Source organism: Lynx rufus, unplaced genomic scaffold (genome assembly GCF_022079265.1).
Source record: "Lynx rufus isolate CCGP_SWC_20201006 ecotype Redwood Valley unplaced genomic scaffold, mLynRuf1.p SCAF_1, whole genome shotgun sequence".
NCBI lineage: Eukaryota > Metazoa > Chordata > Mammalia > Carnivora > Felidae > Lynx > Lynx rufus.
The window spans coordinates 142,855,900-142,876,049 of record NW_025814823.1 but is presented as its reverse complement, the minus strand read 5'-3'; the positions used below and the strand labels follow the sequence as shown (position 1 = coordinate 142,876,049).

At 42.1% G+C, this 20,150-nt stretch overlaps 2 protein-coding genes across 4 annotated transcripts in view; one reads left to right on the top strand and one right to left on the bottom strand.

Moving 5' to 3' along the window:
* ARSB (arylsulfatase B) overlaps positions 1-20,150 on the top strand; it is a 169,439-nt gene that overhangs the window by 110,790 nt on the left and 38,499 nt on the right. The window lies entirely within an intron of this gene.
* On the bottom strand, positions 13,358-13,723 carry LOC124524005 (small integral membrane protein 3-like). The gene has a single exon (XM_047096387.1). The coding sequence runs from the start codon at positions 13,700-13,702 to the stop codon at positions 13,358-13,360; it is 345 nt and encodes a 114-aa protein (XP_046952343.1). The 5' UTR covers positions 13,703-13,723.

Sequence of the window (20,150 nt, the reverse complement as noted above, 5' to 3'; positions counted from 1 at the left end):
GGATTTTGTTATTCCCACATCCTGCCCACTTTTTTGATCCCTGTTGTAAAACATCACTGCATCAATTTACTTACTCATCTGCTCTCTCCCCTTTAGTGGGTCTTGTTGGGGGTTGTGGACCAATATCCCCTCCTATGATGAATCAGGGAAACAGGCGTTAGACATTTCCCAGGGGAGCCCTGCCTTCTATGTAGTACCAGATTCCCTGAGAAGCTGGCCTGTTGGGGTTTAGCAGCTATACTCCCTCCCTCTTATTCTAAGGTGCCCCCAAGGCCCTTCCTACTGGTGGAGTTGGGGCACTTTTCATGGACACATACCCTTGGTACTTTTTGGGTTAGGTGTTAATAACAAAGATATTCCCAAAAGGCTGGGACACAGACATAAACACATACTAGAGTTCATAGGATTTCTCATAGACCAGGAGATTCTGTGGTAAAGCATAAATAGTCTCAACGAACCACAGGTCACACTCATTAGGCTGGCTACTATCAAAAGAAAAAAAAAGGAAGGAAGAAAAACAACAAGTGTTGGTGAGGATGTGGAGAAATTCGAACACTTACGCACTACTGGTGGGAATGTTGGTGGGACTGTAAAATGCTGTTAAACACTTACGTACTGTTGGTGGGAATGTAAAATGGGAACGCACAGTTGGTGGCATGAAAGGGTGAACAAAATGCAGTACACACATAAGTGGAATATCACTCAGCCTTAAAAAGGACAGAAATTCTGGCACATGCTATGACACGGATGAACCTTAAGAACATTTGTAGAATGAGCCAGTCACCAAAAGACAAATACTGCATGCTTCCACTTATATGAGGTACCTACATTGTCAAAATTATAGAGACAGAAAGTGGAATGGTGGCTGCCAGGGGCTGGAGGAGGCGAGATGGGGCTTAGTGCCTAATGGGTGTAGTTTCAGTTTTGCAAGATGAAAAGAGTTGTGTGGTTGGGAGTGGGGTGATGGTGGCTCAACAACGTGAATGTCCTTAATGCCACTCAGCTGTCCATTTAAAAGTAGTTAAATGGTAAGTTTTATATATTTTTTAAAAATATAGTTTTTAGTGTTTTTATTTATTTTTGAGAGAGAGAGAGCACACACAAGAGTGGGTTAGGGGCAGAGACAGAGGGGGACAGATGATCCGAAGCGGGCTCTGCGCTGACAGCAGCAAGCTCAACGTGGGGTTCGAGCTCATGAACCATGAGATCGTGACCTGAGCCAAAGTCGGATGCCCCACTGACTGATCCCCCCAGGTGCCCCCAGAGTTTATATATATATATATATTTTTTTTTTAACCACAATTAAAAATAAATAGAATGTAAAACAAACAAACAAACAAAAGCATAGAAATTCATGAGGACAGGGTCTGTATCTTTTTCATTTACTGCCATATTCCCAGTGCATAGCATGGAATCTGCCATGATAGTGATTTCTCAATAAATACTTGTTAATGAGTGATCATAGATCAACAGGCTAAAGTCATTGTCTTACTGTCATTTAGCATTTCCTGAACCTAAAAGTACCTCCAGATGGCAATTCACACCCGCCTTTTCATGCCTGAACTTGCATCCTACATTTTGTTCCTAAATAAAAATAGTTTAATTACCGTTAAGAAGTGGCTTGTGACCATTAACATGATCATATACAGACGTCTGAAGCTACTTATCCAGTTTATAAATGTTCACCCTCACCCTTCCCCTGCATTGAAAATATCAGCCAGAAGAGAGATGATGTGGGATTTTCCCTGCCTTTCTTCAGTCCTTTCCCCAGACCTCCTTGCTAGACAAATACATATATTAATAAAGTCCCTGCCTCTGTGTGCAGCTCAGCCTGACTTCCCCTCTGAGTCCAGGGAGCTGCCTCTCCTGGCTGTTCTCTTTGTTGTTCCCTTTCTGGCAAGTTCCCTGTCATTGTTTCATTGACCACTGTCCTCTCAGTGCCCCAAATTTGGCTCTGCTTTTATCTCTACCTCGCCCCCCACCCCAGGGCCAGTATCGGACGTGTAGGCTGTATTCGCTTTCCTGTGTGCTTTGAGGAAACATTTTATTCATCTTTAGAGGCTTTGTTCTAAGGTAACTTTGGACAGACCTGTGTTGGTCTCTGTCCAGATAGTACCTTTTTATCCTCCCTCCTTCCTTTATAGGAATAGATCCTAAGGATTACTTATTTCCCATCTTTAAAATATTTCTTTCTAGCAGGCTGACCAAGACTCAGGGTCCTTCTTGAGCAGTCAGGGTAGTCAGTGGGGGAAACCTGTGTGAGCTCGAGGGACAGGGATGATGCTGTTTAAGCTGACTTACGGAAAGCCGGGAAACATCCACGGTGCTAGGGAGCAGCCATGATTCCAAGTCAGGGCCTGAGCTCCTGCAGGTGCGAGCCCAGCTCTATGTGCTTGTGAGGAGCTCCACACTCCCTTAGGTTCCAGCCATAGTGCCCCAGACCACGAGGGGAAATAATTCAAAGGCATTCATTTGCCTGAGAGAGAATATACACACCCATCCTACAGGCACTAGGCTTGACATGGGCTGTTCTGAAGTTAATGAGCCCACCCCGTCTGAGACCACCAGCTCACCTGGGAAGTCAGACGTGGCTTCCCGCGCATCCTTAGAATTCTCACCTACATCTGGTCGCGCAGTGTATACCTATATACCTGACAGACGTGCACACGCATAAAGCCCTCAGATTCTTCTGGTAGAAGCTTGATCGTAGATGAAGGGCACTGACAGATGTTAGCGTTTTCCACACCACCAAAGGCCAAGTCTTCAAAGTGATTCCATACAGCTTTATTACTATTTCGTTTAAAAGGCCTCCTTTCTTTAAAGGTTATAATGAGATGTTATTTCTGCTCTTGATTACAGAGTGCAAGAACAGTCTTTCCCTCCCTCCCTCTCACACACTCATTTTCTGTGGTAAAATTGGCAAATCTATACTTGAGTTCTAAGAGTTGTCCAGGTTTGCCTGCCTCGAGCTGCTCCCCATGTCCTCCTTGGAGCAACCTTCAGTCCCTTTCTGAGATTATTTATTTAGCAGGTGTGACGAGCTAGGTACTGATGTACACACTGAAGGTCAGTTAGACTTTAAGTTTTGTTAGAAGCTGGTCTGGGAGAGGCCGTGGACACAGCTTCCGACTTCCCTGCTTGACGGCTGTCGGTGGTCCCCCACTGCCCACAGCCACGCGCAGACTCCTCAGCCTGCGGGCTGCAACCTCCATCATTCAGCTGACGTGACCCCTCAGGACCGTTGCCCTGTCCGCCTTCAGCCACTGTCGTCTTCCTGTGTTTTTCTGATGCTCCTCTAGGGACTAGTTCACATCCCTTCTCCTCCATGAAACTCTGTCTGACCCCTCCACACCTGAGTCCCTCGAGCTTCTCTGGAGCACCCTAGGACACTGAGCTCTCGCTCCCTCATCCCAGTTATTTGTATTTGTGTCTTTTCCCCAACCAGGGCCGTAAGTTCCAAGGAGGACAAGATTTCACCTATAGCTCTCTCAGTCCGTTTTGTTGTGGAGATTTGTACACACTGAAACAATGCGTGCTAAGAAATTAACCAGTGAAGTTGATTATCACTCATTCATTTAAATAGAATAAATCTAGCAAGAGCAATAATATCATATGTTATTATCAAAGCACTTTCATTCTTCCTGGCGTATTTGAGAAGTGGCAATCCAGAAGCAACCTTCTGCCTTTCAGGCTGAAATGTGATACTGAGCAGAGGAAGAAAAGTTAGGTGGGCTGCATGAGGCCCACCACCTCTCCCTTAGGAGAGTGTTCATCATTGCATAGGATACCAGAAATTAGAAGGCATTCAGTTCGCCCACCCTCTTTATAACTAGGAAGGAGACGCTGAGTCATTGGTCACACAGAGCGGATAAGTAACAGACCTGAAATGCACAGTGTTCCAGGTTCAGGCCTCACACAACGGTCACGTCCTACTAATTTCAGGAGTCTCTTTGTTTTCTGTTTTGCACGGGATTTGGGGCAAAAAGATGCCCAGATCTGTGTTACAGTCATCTTACTCAAATAATAGCATGTCAGTGGAACATTACACACACAAGTGTGGCTAGAAAAATGGACACAACCGTGACACTAGTCTTGCACTTTCATGTACAACCAGCCTGTGTGCATGACACCAGCTTCTGTTTGTAAAGCTAGTTATGTAAGTGCTGCAGGGCCTTGTAGTAATTACACTGCAGGACGGTGGTGGGATGAGAGAGAGGGGTGTAGGGACAGGGCGTGTAGCCTACTGGAACACACAGAGGTCCGAGGTGTCCAGAAGTCTGGGTTAGAATTCCAGCTTTGACTTAGTTCCCATAAGCCTGTGGATAAGTTCGTTGAGTTTCCCATTTCATCGCCTCTAAATTGAGGACAATTAAATCTGTGTCCTATAAATATGTCTCGAAAACAGTTAATAGCAATTATATTCTGGCTGCTGGGATTGGGAGGGGGCATATGTGTACTTTTTTTAGATGTATTTCTCCAGTTTCAAATTCTAGTAATGAGCACATATAACTTCCATAATCAGGAATAAAGCCATAAAGATTTACTTTTCTAAACCAGTCAGGAGGGTTCTTGTGAGACTGTCCTATCTGGAAAGCTGCTGGGTCTTCAGTGAGTGGGAATTGGGGCCACACCAGTGTCCTTGACCCCCGTGCCCACCTGTAGCATGGCGGGGAAGCTGGTATGTGACCCTTCTCCACCACCGCCAGCCACGAGCCCCTGACTACCTCTGCTGGGATTCTTTCTGTCTGCTGAATATAGGAGCACATTTTGCAGCTTGACACAAAGTTGGCAAAATTTTGTGTCTTCTCTACATGCTACTATTTGTCTGTAGGGACTCATCAGATTTTCCTTGGTGTGGGTTGGTATATGCCCTCAGTCGCAGAGCCTAAACTCAGATGTCTTTGCTCCTTTTTAATTTTCAAAGACTTTTCTTCTGCCTCCTTCACTTTGGGGAGCATTAAAATGTGTTTGGATGCTGAAGGCAGTCCCGCAAGCCTTGTATCCCATCCACCCCACTTCACACAGTGCATCTCAAGTAACATACATCAAACCTTTGCTGTTAACACTTGGTGCTGGCGTCCTGGCTTTCATCCTGAGAAAATAAATAAACCACACCAAACCCACAGCCCTTTAAAAACACTAATTAATCCTCACCACAGGCCTGGGCTACACAGCAATGGCAAATCCCACTGCCCCAATTTTATGTTTGGAGAAATCAGAGTAAGCAACTTTTTTTAAGGGTTCCCAGGGCTGGATAACAGAAGCTGACTTGAAGGGTTAGGGCTGGCCCTGCCTCCTGGGGAAGGGCATGTGGCCAGGGCCAGCTGCCTCGCTGAATTCCCTCCTGCACAACACCATGTGGTTACTTGCCCAGAACTCTATTTACACATCAGCCTTTATTTTTTCCCCCGGGGTTACAATGATGCCAAATCCTCTCATTTCCAACTGACCACTTATTTATTTGCTTACTTTTCTTTAATTCTGGTAGCGCCTAGAAATTTTACTTACGGCTTCCAAGAGTAGCTGGATCAAAAGGGTTGATCAAAAGGGCTAGGCTGATCTTGACACCCCACACAAAATAGACGACCCTTCACATCGTCCTTTTCAGATACGGCAGCTCTGCCCCCCACCCTCCACACTGAAACCTACTCAGTACCCAGGTCTGTTCAAGATCTGAGGATGTCCGGGGGCACCTGGGTGGCTCCCTTTGTTAAGTATCCGGCTTCAGCTCAGGTCATGATCTCACGGTGCATGAGTTCGAGTCCTGTGTCGGGCTCTGTGCTGACAGCTCAAAGCCCGGAGCCTGCTTTGGATTCTGTCTCTCTCTGTCTCTCTCCCTCTCCCTCTCTCTCTTTCTGCCCCTCCCCCTCTGGCACTTTCTCTCACTCTCTCTCTGTCTCAAAAATGAATAAGTATAAAATAGTTTTTTTAAATAAACACTAAAAATATATACTTTTTAAAATTTGAGGACTCCCTCTTTTCTCTCCCAGTCTAGACCTGACATCTTCCTACCTCACTTCCCCAATCTTACAATCTGTAAGGTAAATGCATATGCCTTTCTTCAAACCATGAAAGTTTGGAAAACCAAAACCTCACTAAATTTTGTGAGACATATCCAATGGACTTAAAGTGTAGTAAGTCCCTTTTCTAAATATTTACTAATCTGGTCTCTTTTTCATCTTTTGGTTAATATTCTCCTGATACATCTTTGTCAACCTTTTTACTTTCAATCTCTCTGAATTTTAAGTGTTTTAAGTATGTTCTTTTCTAAGGAGCATGCACCTATTTTCTTTTCTTTAATCCAGTCTAACAAACTTCAGCCCTGTATGAGTATATGAGAGTTTCAGGGCCTTTAGGGTGCTTCTGTATAAGCCTGAAATAAAACTTTTAAAAACATTTCTGGGAAGAAAGCTGAGTACCTGGTCTACCTTAAGTAATCCATAATGTGAGATGTTGGTAATCAGGCATTTATAGACTGAGCCTGTTACCTCTGGCAGCAAATACCTAGGGAAAGAATACATGGCCCCTGCTTCTGCTTCTGAAGAGCCTTAGGATGAGAGGAAAAACTGTATGCCCAGGAAATGATATTAACACAGTAGTAAAACAAAGTAGCAACAAATGATAAGTGATGTAAATTGAATACATAAGCACTCAGGAGAAACAAAGAAATGATGAGAGGCATTTGGGGGTGATTAGGATAGATTTCCTCAAAAAGTATAGTTTAAGATTTCCCGTTATTTTAATAACTTTGGTTTTATCTTTCTTGATTTAAATGTGAATGAAGGAAAATAATATTTAACACTATATTAATTTTCTGTCGCTGCTGGAACAAGTTACCATAAACTCAGTGACTTAAGATCACACACATTCACGTTACAGTCCTGTAGTTTCAAAGTCTGACATGGATCTCACGGGACAAAAATCCAGGGTGTTGGCAGGGCCGCATTCCTTCCTGGGGGATTTAAGGGAGAATCCATGTCCTTGCCTTTTCCAGCCTGGAGTGGCTGCCCACATTATTTGGCCCATGCCTCCTTCCTCCATCTTCAAAGCCAGCAATGGAGGGCTGAGTCCTTCTCATAGCCTTGCTTCTGTTATCATGCCTCCTCTGACCTCTTCCACTTTTAATTTTTTAAATTTTTTTAAAGTTTATTTATTTATTTAGAGCAAGTGGAGAGTGTAGAGGAAGAGAGAGAAAGAGAGAGAGAGAGAGAGAGAGAGAGAGAGAGAGAGAATCCCAAGCAGGCTCCACACTGGCAGCACGGGGCTCCATGCGGGGCTCAAACCTACAAACCATGAGATCACGACCTGAGCCAAAATCAAGAGTTGGATGCTTAACTGACCGAGCCACCCAGGTGCCCCATAATAGTTCCATTTTTAATTTTTTGAGGACCCTTCATGCTACTTTCCATAGTGGCTATGCCAATTCACATTACCAACAGTGCACAAGGGTTCCCTTTTCTCCACAGTGTCACCAACACTCTTTTCTTTTTGATCCTCTGCCTATTTTTTCATTGGATTTTTTTCTCTTGAGTGGTATGTGTTCCTTTTGGGTATTAACTCCTTATCAGATATATGGTTTGCAAATATTTTCTCCCATTCTATAGGTCTGTTGATTTTGTTTTCTTTTGCTGTACATAAGCTTTTTAGTATGATGTAGTTTCACTAGACTATTTTTGCCTTTGTGGCTTGTGTTTTTGGTGTCATATCCAAAAAATCAATGCCAAGAAGTTTTTTGTCCATTTCGAGTTGGGTTTTGTGTATGGTATAAGATAAGGGTACAATTTCATCTTTTGCATGCGGGTATTCAGTTTTTCCAACACCATTTGTTGAAGAGACTGTCCTTTCCCCCATGTGTGTTCTTGGGTTTATTTCTGGGCTTTTTGTTCCGATGGCCATATGTCTGCTTTTACACTAGTAATTATTTACTTCCTTTGTTTTTTTTCCTACTCTTTTTCTAAGTTGAAATTCAAACTTTATGAACATTTTTCCAGAGCAAAGTGGTCTTTTTTTTTAACTTAGATATTTTTTAATATTATTTTTTTTTGAGAGAGAGAGAGAGAGAGAGAAAGAGACAGAGCATGAGCAGGGGAGGGGCAAAGAGAGAGGGAGACACAGAATCCGAAGCAGGCTCCAGGCTCTGAGCTGTCACCACAGAGCCTGACGTGGGGCTTGAACCCATGAACCGTGAGATCATGACTTGAGCCGAAGTCAGACACTCAACCGACTGAGCCACCCAGGAGCCCCATCACAGTAGTCTTTTTTTTAAAGTGTGTGGTGGTAGTTTTTAAAATTTGCCTGAAAGCCCATTTTATCTGATTTAAATCTAGGAATACCAGCTCTCTTTTTCATCTTTTGGTTAATATTCTCATGATACATCTTTGTCAACCTTTTTACTTTCAATCTCTCTGAATTTTAAGTGTTTTAAGTATGTTCTTTTCTAAGGAGCATGCACCTATTTTCTTTTCTTTAATCCAGTCTAACAAACTTCAGCCCTGTTTGAGTATATGAGAGTTTCAGTTACTCTACTTTCTTACCAACGCTTAACATTGGCAGTCTTTTTAATTTTAGCCATGCTATCAGGTATGCAGTGATATGTCATTGTGGTTTTATTTTGTATTTGTTAAATCCTTGAAAACCATTGCTGCTTATATTTTGTCCACTTTTCTAGGCGTTGATGATAGAAAGGTAAACCCAGCCCTTACCACTTGTTAAGTAGCATTCCTCACCTTGTAATTTTCAAAGTTAATTTCTTAACATATACCTAAGGCATTTGAAGAGTTTTTCTTTTAAAAATAAACTTATAGGGGTGCCTGGGTGGCTCAGTCGATTAAGTATCCAACTCTTGATCTCAGCTCAGGTCATGATCTCATGGTTGGTAATTTCAAGCCCTGCATTGGGCTCCATTCTGGCAGTATGGAGCCTGCTTGGGATTCTCTCTCTCCCTTTCTCTCTGCCCTTCATCCCTCCGCCCACCTCTCTCTCTCAAAATAAATAAATAAACATAAACAAACAAACTTATATAGTTTGTTTTGCTGTTTTTGGAAGGAAGGTCTGTTGAGATTTCTTGTTCACCATACTGCCAGAAATGAGTGTTAACTATGTGGTATAAGTTAGAGAACTAAATTTTTTTAATTTAGTTAATCCCTATTTTCACCATCATGTATTAAATTACTCATTCTTGCTCACTGTCTTAGTCTTAGTTCACAAAAAGTAAAGCATGAGACAAAGACTTGAATTTAGTTGGTTTACTTGGGAAATAATCCCAGGGTGCAGGAGTGAAGAACAGATTTAATTGTATATAAATTACATTTAGGCTTCAGTACTTTACTTCCTTTTACTATAACTAATTTCATCTTGAGATACTAATTTTTACTTTGATTCTTTTTTGTTTGTTTGTTTCATACATCTTTGAGTTATCTTCTTTTCATGGAAATTTCATGAGTAATATGCTTTCTGAAGCCTTGCATATTTGAGAATATGGCTTTCTGTTATTATTGCCCATAATGACAACTTTGTTGGGTAAATATTCGCGTGGTCATTTTTTTTTTCCTTCAAAATTCTGTAGACATTGCTCCTGGTCTCTGACATCTATTGTTGCAGAAAAGTAATCTCCCTATAGCCTGATACTTACTTTGGAGGTATCCAGTTTTTCTTTTCTTGACTAGATAATTATAGTGTTCTGTCTTTGGCATTGATAGTTAGAAAATAGATATAGATACAGATATCTAGATATCTATATGTCACCAGTATTTTGGATTTTATTTCACCAGTTTTTCTTGGTAGAGAGTGAGCACTGCACAATTCAAGATTTTTCATTCCAGGAAAGATTTAATCTGACAGATGTTGGGATTTTTATCTCTGTTGAATTTACTCCTGTCTTTTGGGCAGTAGCACCACTTACATGTATGTTAGATATCCTTTGTCCTTCATACGTTTCTTCTTAATCATTTTTATATCTTTGCCATCTTCCCCCCACATTTCAGGATGAGTTCCCCTTCACTGATCTTTATTTTTTTTTATTTATTTATTTTTTTTTACAGATCTCATTCTGTGTCCCTTTAATGCTTCCAGTGGCATTTCAAAAGTAATATGGCAAATATTTTCCTCACTGCCTTTCTATAGGCTTTCCAGCTCTTTTCATTAAAAAAAAAGTCAGTTTTATCATTGTATCTCTTGCCTCTTTCGTAGATTTAATTAATATTTCATTGATTGTATTAAGTACATGAAGCTGAGGTCGACAGTTGATTCTTTTTCTTCAGTAAATAGTTCTTAAGTATGCAGTCCCTATACCTCTACAGTGATATGTTCATCTCCTTTTACGTTGTGAAATATTTTCATATTTAGGTGTATTTTGTTATGTTCCATGTCCATAATATTTTATTACTGAGTGTAAATTAGGTGGGTTTTGCTAATAATTGCCTATATTAATTATCTTTGTGTTCCACCTTTCATGCCATCAGAATCATTTCAAATATAAAAGCAGGAGGACTCCTTTAGAAAAGATATATAGAACCAGTTCAGTGATCTAATGGCCAGTGGATAAGGAAGAGTGGTCCAATGCAGTTGGCCCTCCTCATAAGGGAATATAGTGTCTAGGTGGTTTCTTTGTATCCGACGGAGCCATTGATCGGGAGCCAATTTTATGGTCCTTTTGCAGTCAGCTGGATTCTGTTCCAGGTATGCAAGTGACTATGGACATTTCCTGTCCTGGTGCTTTTGTACCCTGTATTAGGATGGATCCTCCTGCGTGCAGCCTTTTTGTCTAGTGTGCTAGAGATGCCCTTGGACTTCCTGGCGTGGGTGACTCCTAATCTTTTATTTATTTATTTATTTATTTATTTATTTATTTATTTATTTATTTTAATACTAGAAGAGAAAGCACATGCATGAGGGGCAGAGGGAGAGAGAGAGAATCTTAAGCAGGCTCCATGCTCAATATGGGGCCCGATGCAGGACTGGATCCCACAGACCTGGGATCATGACCTGAGCCAAAATCAAGAGTCAGATGCTCAACTGACTGAGCCACCCAGGTGCCTGGGGTGACTCCTAATCCTCTTGACTCGAAGTAGTCAAAGAGGTTCTCACCCGAAGGCTTCCTTTCTGTTCTGTCCTGCCCTGATTTCCAAATTATGAATGTTTGTGAAAGTCTGTTAGCAGATCTCTTATTTATTTCTTGGCGCCCATACTATTTTCTCAGGAAAGGAGTTTTTAGTCAGCTCTAGCTTCTCCCTTTAAAATGTCAGGGGTGTTCCATACCTGTGCTTATTAGTTGCCCTCTCGCCTAAATAGGCAGTTTTAAAGAGGTTAAATACATGATACAGTAAAGGAGTTGAGAACAATCACATGGAGAGATATAGAGAAGAAACTAATGTTGACAATGCACTGTATTCTAGCCACTGTCTAAGCAAACTCCCACCACTGACACTTAGCCCCTGCCTGCATTACTTTCTTTAGAGCACATATCACCATCTGTCATAATTATATTCTAAATATTTGTTTATCATCTTCCACTCCCATTAAAATAGAAGCTCCACAAGGGCAGACACTTTTGTCTTTTGTATTCATTACTGTACCCAAGTATCTAGAACATGGCATGACAAAAAGCAGTTGTTGAGTGTATGTCCTGTTTTTTTTGTGGTTTTTTTTTTTTTTGGATGTTTATTTATTTTTGAGAGATTGAGCAGGAGAGGGGCTGAGAGAGGAGGGGACAGAGGATCTGAGGCAGGCTCTGTGCTGACAGCAGAGAGCCCAACACAGGACTTGAACTCACAAAACATGAGATCATAACCTGAGGTGAAGTCAGATCCTCAACCAACTGAGCCACCCAGGCACCCCAAATATATGTCCTTTATTTAAAGGAAAATGGGGGGCGCCTGGGTGGCTCAGTCGGTTGAGTGTCCGACTTTGGCTAAAGTCATGAGTTTGAACCCCACATCAGGCTCTGTGCTGACAGCTTGGAGCCTGGAGCCTGCTTCAGATTCTGTGTCTCCCTCTCTCTCTGCCTCTCCCCTGCTTCTCTCTCTGCCTCTCTCTCTCTCTCTCTCAAAAATAAACATTAAAAAAACTAAAAGAAAATGAAAAAAATGAAAGACTCGGGAAGGCCTTTACCAGATATTTTTTTAATATTTATTTATTTTGAGAGAGAGAGAGTGTGCATGCACATGTGGGAGGGGCAGAGAGAAGAGAGAGAGAATCCCAAGCAGGTTCTGCACTGTCAGCACAGAGCCCAACAAGGGGCTCAATCCCATAAGGTCATGACGTGAGTCAAGGCCAAGAGTCAGCCACTTAACAGACTGAGCCACCCAGGGGCCCTAACACATCTTTTCGAAAGAGATCAGACAGGTGTCAGAGGTACTTAATTTGTTTGTTTTCTCATTCTAGCACTTTATTGGAAATTGGCTGTGTACATAAATGAAATCAGACCAAAGTAAAAGCATTACTTGCACACAATATTCTGATGTCTGTGCTGTTACATAATTTAATAAGTCCCAAGATGTTTCTGATTTTGGTCAAAAGCTTGAGCAGTCCAGAAATCTTTCTCTATAAATATAGATCATAGCATCTAAACAACCATCATTGTTTTAAGTTAGTTCCAAAACCCCCTGGAACATCTCTTAAAATCTGTAGCTTAGATTGGCTGCAGTGCTGGTGGGAGGGAATGAAGGGCGTGCACTTTATACCACAGAGCTGATATAGTAGGTACTGGGGTGGGGGGACAGAGCTCCTCAAGTGTGGGGCACACAAGGGGGTGAGGGCTGGAGATCGTGAAAGCTGGCCAGGGAACTCAGCCACCATGTGTTTTCCCACATTGCTCAACTATCAAAGCGATGAGACTCCAATGCAGAAAGAAGCCCATCACCCCAGGTCCCTTGCGTGGCCAAGAAATGGCAGAGCCCTCCTCCTGATTGTAGACATTCTGGCACAGAGGTCCTGGGAAGTTCTACCCATCTCCCTCCCCTGCCATCCCTAATTCCCTCCAAATTACATAACGTGAGGGAGGGGCACCGCAAAGAAAATAACTCTGAGCCCAAGTGCTGCCGGCCCCTTGGAATGAGGATAGGGTGCCTTTGCTTGGTTTGACCGGAGGGGCGCTGGCAAAGGCTGCTCTGCCCCCAGTGTCTCCCTCACCACCTTGAAGTCCACCATCAGTAATTAGGTTGTTTGGCTCTTCAAAGCTTCTCAGCATTCAGCAGTAACACCTGTGTATCTGCGGTGGGTTTGCTGCTCACAGTCGCAAACAGCTTTAACCTCCACCAAACCATTGGTTCTTACAACCCCATGAGGCAGGAGGGGCAGAGATCATGATCCCCATTTAAAAGGAACCCGGAACCCACAGAATTAGGTCCCTTGACTGAACTCACACAGCTGGCCAGTGGCAAAATCCAAACAAGAGCTCAGATCTCCTCTCACGTGTCAAAGCTCCCGAGTCCACACGGCGAAGCCCGTCCATCGCTTTTCTGAGAAGGAAGAGGCTGGGGGAGGGGACACCACCCACATCCCTCACTGTCCCTCTTGGGAGATTCTCAGTCCCACTGAGGACAGAATAAGTTTGCATGTGACAGATAATGATCGCAGTGACCAGGCACAGCAATAAGGAGGTCATGATGACCATGATGGCCAGGATGATGAGGACAATGACCCAGATAGCCAGGATGTGCTTGGGGAGCACAGCCTCCATGGGGACCTGGCTGACGGCATCCATGCTACTTCACTCTGAAATGCGTCCTCCAGAATCCTTTCCTGCTGTAGTCTACACACGTGAAAGTCTAGCCGATGCGTTTGGGCTGAGGGGCCGGCACTCAGAGCTCTGCTTTGCGGTGTACGTAGTTTAAGATCCATAACAAGCGGCTTCACCAAGTGAGGGTAATAACACCTGTCCAGAGGTACTTGATTTGCAATCGCTAATGTTTGTTCGTAAAGTAAGATGTAAAAAACTTAGATTTGGTTTACTTGATGGCTAGTTTAAGAGACTCAAGGGTGCTCGAGTCCAACATGAGTATAAATTTACAGTGACTTATCAGGAAGTCATGATTATTTTGGCAACTTATAAAAATTCATTTCACAGCCTTTCTTTGATAGCATTTTGTAAAAATTTCTTCCATAATTTCTTCCAAAAAATTCGGTACTTACCTGATTTTTAATTCCTTTCTCAAAAGTGAAAATAAGAATAAAAGAGGAAAGAGAGAAACTCAACTCAGGTATCACTCTCGCTTATAATATTTTGCCCGAGATATAAGAGTTATTGGTTATATATTTCATTTAAAGAAAGCTGAGAGTTGGGTTTGGGTTATTTCTTGGACAAGCTAGAATATAGTACTTGATTTCTAACTATTAACAACTAACGTTTAAACATTTTAATGTTAGAAACTGAAAAAAAAAAAGAAAAATCCACACTGTTCCCTTATTCTAATTTTAACTATTTTCAAAGGCATATGAGGTTATTTTTTTCTTGATCTTTCCATGCATTATAAAGAGTAGCATTTATCCTGCATTGAGCTGAAATGATTACACAATTCCTTTAAAATGAAAATGTTGACGGTGGAAACCAAATTTAAAAAGAATGGAAAGAGATACATGTAAATCACCAGACACTTGGAAGAGCACAGACAAATCTAAGAACTACGTGCTTTTTATAATCTTACATTTCCCCCCCTAAAAATCACTTTCCAAACGGTTGACAGTTTGGCAGCTCCTAGGATGACATCAACTCTTCTGTTGTGCAGTAAACTGCTTTCTTTTAGATAACTTGATGGCACTTCATCAAGTTTGGTGATTGCGTTGAATTAAAAACCAACTGGGGTTGAGTTTCAATTCCCCTAACTGATAAACCAAACACATTCCTGACCTTAGGCCTGCTTTTGAGCACTCAGACTTACCTTGTCTGTAGGCTGCTTGACTTCTAGAAGAGAAGTAAGCAGGTGAGAGAAAACGCACGTTTTAAAGTCAATAATCAGTCAAAATAATCTGCCCAAATGCACTACATTATCAGTGCATTTCTCCAACCATTCAGATGCTTTCAGACCAATCATCCTCTTTATCTTAACTTGACCCCAAATCAAGAGGATAATGACCTTGGCACTGTTTTCCACTTCAGAAAATCAAGGATGGTTACTTGAGCTATAGTCTCTCTCAGCAGTCAGGGGCAGATTCTCACCACCAGGAAGGTGGTGAGGAAAAGAAAATTCTAGAAATTAGCCTGTTAATGGGGAAGAAAAAAAGCGGTCTGTGAACAGGGCTAACAGCTTTGCTGAATCTTCTAGGAACTTGCCTCTGATCACCAGGTGAAAATACTTGCATTGTAAAGTTCTGTCCCATCACCTCACTCTAAACCAGAGCTTCTAGACTTGACTAACTCTAGGGAACACCTAATTCAGCATTTCTGGCAAATTCCCAGGTGGTGCCAGTGCTGCTGGCTCTCTGACCACACTTCACTTGGAGCAGCCAGCCCCCTATCGAGAAAGCGCTTTTACCCAATTTGAAGTCCAAGATTTATAATTTAAAATATTTGTATGAAGATGTAATTTAATACTAAGTAAATATTTTGTGAGATATGCAGTTGAAGACAGAGATAGAAGATGTTAACTTTCAGAACTGTTTTATAATTGCTAATATATTAATTATATAATCAATTATGTAATTAATGTATTACTTGTCATTAAAACTTTGTCATTTCCCCTGGATCTCCTATTTAGACTAGCTGGATACCATTTTACATGATCTTTCTCATCATCTAAATACCAAATTGTTTTCTGATCCTAAAGTAATCTGGTGTTTGATGAAAAAAATTCACAATATGTTCAGTCCAGCAAGGCATGGAGATTTTAGAGCTCAGCTCAGTAGCTCAGTTCCTTTTTCCTTTTGTTCCTGATGTTCTCATTCTATCAACATTCAGGAAGAAAATCTGAACTTCCAAAAAATGGCAGTGAACTTAACATCTACCCCTCCCCTCACCTCCCACCCAGGAAGTGGTTACCAACTCAGTAATAAGGTACTATTTCTACCTAAAGATGAGGTAGACTCTGAGACTCCAAGTTGGATTGAGTTCTGACACCTTTCAAGTACTTCTCAGATCTTGCAGAATATTGGGAATGGGTGTAGACAAACTAATAAGCTCCCAGAGAGAATAAGCAGATGAGCAAGGTGACTAACGGTTCTACTTCTGTGAAGAAGAAGGAGTCTTCCCCACGCTCATGCCCATGTAAATGGCAGAGAGGTTACTCTGGCGTGGGTGTTGACATCCATGCATCCGTCTGGCTGGGCAAAGCAGTAGCTGTGACACCTGTTGGTCAGTCACTGTATCTGAGAGACACAGAGCACCCTCACCCAGCATCCTTATGTGAGCTCACCTGGCATCCTGATTCAACAAGCTTGTTTTCTCTCCTCACCTTTCAAACATAAAGGCGTAAACATGTCTATAATGTCAGAGAATCTGAAAACTGAATCGCATGCACGAAGACAATGGGACAATCTGATGTTCCTAAAGTACTTCAAAGAAGATCTATTCCTTCTTTTTCCTCATGAATTGGGACCTTTTTTTTAGAACATCCTCAAAGGACTCAGTGCGGTCTTTCATTAAAGCATTTAGAGATCACAAACAAAACATCATATGTAATAGAAAAAAACCAAAGAACATAAAATTTTATATTCAGTATCATCTCAATTATAAATTGTAGGCATATTAAACACAGGATTAGAATCATCCATTCTAATGGTCCATTACCTTTGGAGAATGAGATTATGGATGATTTCTTATTTTCTTTTTAGTTCTGTTCAGCATAGGCCAGATTTTCTATAAGCTTGAATTACTTTTGCAATTAAAAATAGAAGAAGGAGGAAAAGAAGAAAAGAAAAGGGAAATAAAGCAACAATATGATCAGGCTGGAAGTCTCTGAGCCTATACCCCTCCCACCAGTCTCTGTCCAGGGACTTAGGTCTGTAGTTAATTGTTTGATGTTTTTATGTGGTGTAGATCTGTCTACTGCCGCAGTGACAGAAATAAATTAGAGTGTCTCGGTAAAGACCAAACTCATCAATTTTTCCCAAATCTGTATTTGATTAATTCTGCAAAGGTCTAGGTCAAAGTTATTCCTCAAACCTTATTATTTCAATAAAGAAGCCCAAAGTTTCCAGGTTTGTCAGGAAATTCATTATCACCGTAAAATAGCAAAAGGTCACAAAATGTCTCCTTCCACAATCAAATAGCATATAAGAAAAATTTCTTTTTCTCAACAATTCATTACCCCAGCAGAACCAAGAGAAACTTCTGACATTTCAGATCCTTTTGCTTCAGGGGAAATAAATGTTCCATAGATCATGGAGAAAAATGACAAACAAATTAATGAAAAACAAATACACTCCTGCAGCATACTCAGCCATGCCAGACCAAACACAAGTCAAAGTGAGCTTTTATTCTCAGGTCTTTGCGACTCTGAAGAGTGACAGTTTCCATAATGGCATCAGCACTTCAGTTACAGAAAGCTGTACACACACCGAAGAAGAAGCACAAATTAAAGAAATATGCAGTGGAAAAACAGAAAGAGGAATTCTGTCATTTCATGCATATTTAACTGTAGTGGGAAAATCATTGCTGGCAAAGCAGTGTTGAAATTTTGAGCTAATACGTGGAAGCATTCTAGAAGTTATCCACCCCTCTCTTCATAATGCTTTATACAAAGTTGTAACTTGCCTGAATTTAGCTCAGTTTTCCCACATCCTAGAAATTCTTTCCTTTCATTCTGGCCACATTTCTCTTCCTCTCTAAACTTTGTCAGGGAGTAATTAACATGGACTTTCTCCGGATCTTCAGTTTCCATTCACTTACAGGCTAATTTTCACAGCGAGTACATTTCCATTTTCTTTAAAAAAACAACAACAACAACAACAACAACAACAACAAACAGACAAAACCACACAAACAGTACAAATAAAGCCAAAACTCACTCTGACTCCCAGCCCTAGTCTGCTCCTTAGAGATGGCTGCCACTAATAGTTTTGTCCTTCCGGACACTGTAGTTGTACTTTCTTATATAATATGGAGTGTGTGTGTGTGTGTGTGTGTGTGTGTGTGTGTGTGTGTGTGTGTCTGTGGGTGAATGCATGTGTAAAATACTTCTTCCATATAAATGACGGCTTATTAACAACTTTTTTGTGACCTAAGTTTTCCACTCAATGATCTGACTTGCAGATCTTTCCCAGTCAGTACATATAGAGCAGTGGTTCTCAGCTGGGGGCACTTTTGCCCCTCACGGGACATTTGATAATTTCTGGAGACATTTTTGGTGGTCGCGGCCTGGGTGGTGGTGATGCTGCTGGCATCTTGTAGGCAGAGGCCAGGGTCAAGGATGCTGTTGCACGTCTTTTAGTGCACAAGACAGCCACCACAAAGAACTGTCCACCCAAAATATCAGTAATGCTGAGGTCAAGGAACCCTCCTATGGAGCTACTTTATTCTGTATAGTATTCTGTGGTTTATTTCACTAGTCATGCAACAATGTACATTTTGATGAATTTTTAAAAACGTTTCTTTGTGTCCATCATTGGGTGTTTCTTCCATTTACTTTTCACCCAACTGCAAACTACCCTCTTCCCCAAACATCCCTGTAGGTTACTAGGGCCTCCTAATTTCCACATCCCTTGGCTCCTTTTCAGAATAAGCTGGCTTGGCCTTTCCATGACACTTGCCAGTGCTCTTTGTCCCCTTCTCCTGGAAGTATTTAGCCCCCTGGCCCCAAGCCTCTGCTCCTCTCTACATCTGCTGCCCCTTTTCAATCCCTGGTGCCCGCCGAGCACCATGGCCAGAGCTCTTACTGTCCTCCAGGCACTGTGCTAGGCATTGGGGCATGAGGATGAACTGGGTGTGGGTTGAGCTGTCGCAGGTCCCTGCCCTGGAGACCCTCTGGTTTAGAAGACAGGCACATCTGGGAGTTGTGCAAAGTGAGACATGCCCCAATCACGGTGTATGCAGAGCTTGCTGAGTGATTCAGTGAGCGAATAGCTAAAGTAGAAAAGATTTTAAAAGACTGTAGAAAAACTCTTTCCTTCACGGTTCAGAATGTACTGCATATTTCATCTTCTTGCCTACTTCTCTCATAACATACATTTATAAAAATAAATCAAGGAAAATGCTTTCTTCACACCCCGCCCCCCTCCCCCAACTCTTCCTCTGCTTGGAAACAGCAACAGCATTGTTTCATTCTTGCTCTTTAGGGAGTATGCTCTGCCTTGGCCAAGGCAGACAAAAGATCAAATTAGAGAAGCAAGTCTGCTTGCTGCTGGCTGAGGGGTGGGAAGCAAGGCAGGCACTGACTCCTCTCCATGTGGGGCTTCCTTCTCCTCCCCGTTCTTATCAACCTCCTGGGTTGGAGGATGCCAGGTCCCTGGAACAATGAATCTTAAGCCCCTGCCCCAAACCTGGCAGCAAAGGAAATCTCAACTCTAAGTCCAGCTCGGTGCTCAGAGTGAACTCCTCAAACAAGTAATGAACGTCCAATGCGCAGGCCTGGGGAGATACAAAGATACCTGGTGTGACCCCAGCCCCCCAGAACTGGAGGGAGTTGGGGTGGTGGGTGGGGGGTACATATAAACAGCTAGTCAGTGCAAAGCACAAAGAATAAAGTTAGCCCTTAAATGAAGATTGAGCAAAGCTGCTTAAGGAGAAAGGTGGGAGGAGGGTGCAGGGGCAGGAGCTAACCATGATAAGGGATCGAACAAAGCACTTGCAAATCATTTCCCGTCGCTCAGAAATAAGAGTGGTTTGGGGGTGCCTGGCTGGCTCAGTCATTGGAGCATGTGACTCTTGATCTTGGGGTTGAGTTCAAGCCCCACGTTGGGTGTAGAGAGGACTTAAAAATAAAATCTTTAAAAAAAGAAAAAGGAAAAAAAGCAGTTTTGCTTGATGGATTCATTCAATTTAAGCAAGGTAAGTAGGACTTCTGAAAGGAGGGATGCTCAAGTGGTGCAGCCGTGGTTGTGTGTCAAAGATCTTAATTTGACTCATTTCCGTTCAAGTCCATTTTGTGCGGGTCATGTTATCTAATTATTAAAGGAGCACCCGCTGATTGCTCCAGGGCTGTGTGTGTGTGCTTTGCACGGTCTGTATTTATAGTTCTCGTACTTATGTTAAAGCTGGGTGGGGTCCTGGAGTTTAAAGG

Bases quoted from the DNA above. Each gene is read 5' to 3' on its own strand.
- LOC124524005 (XM_047096387.1), bottom strand. From the start codon at position 13,702: ATGGATGCCGTCAGCCAGGTCCCCATGGAGGCTGTGCTCCCCAAGCAC.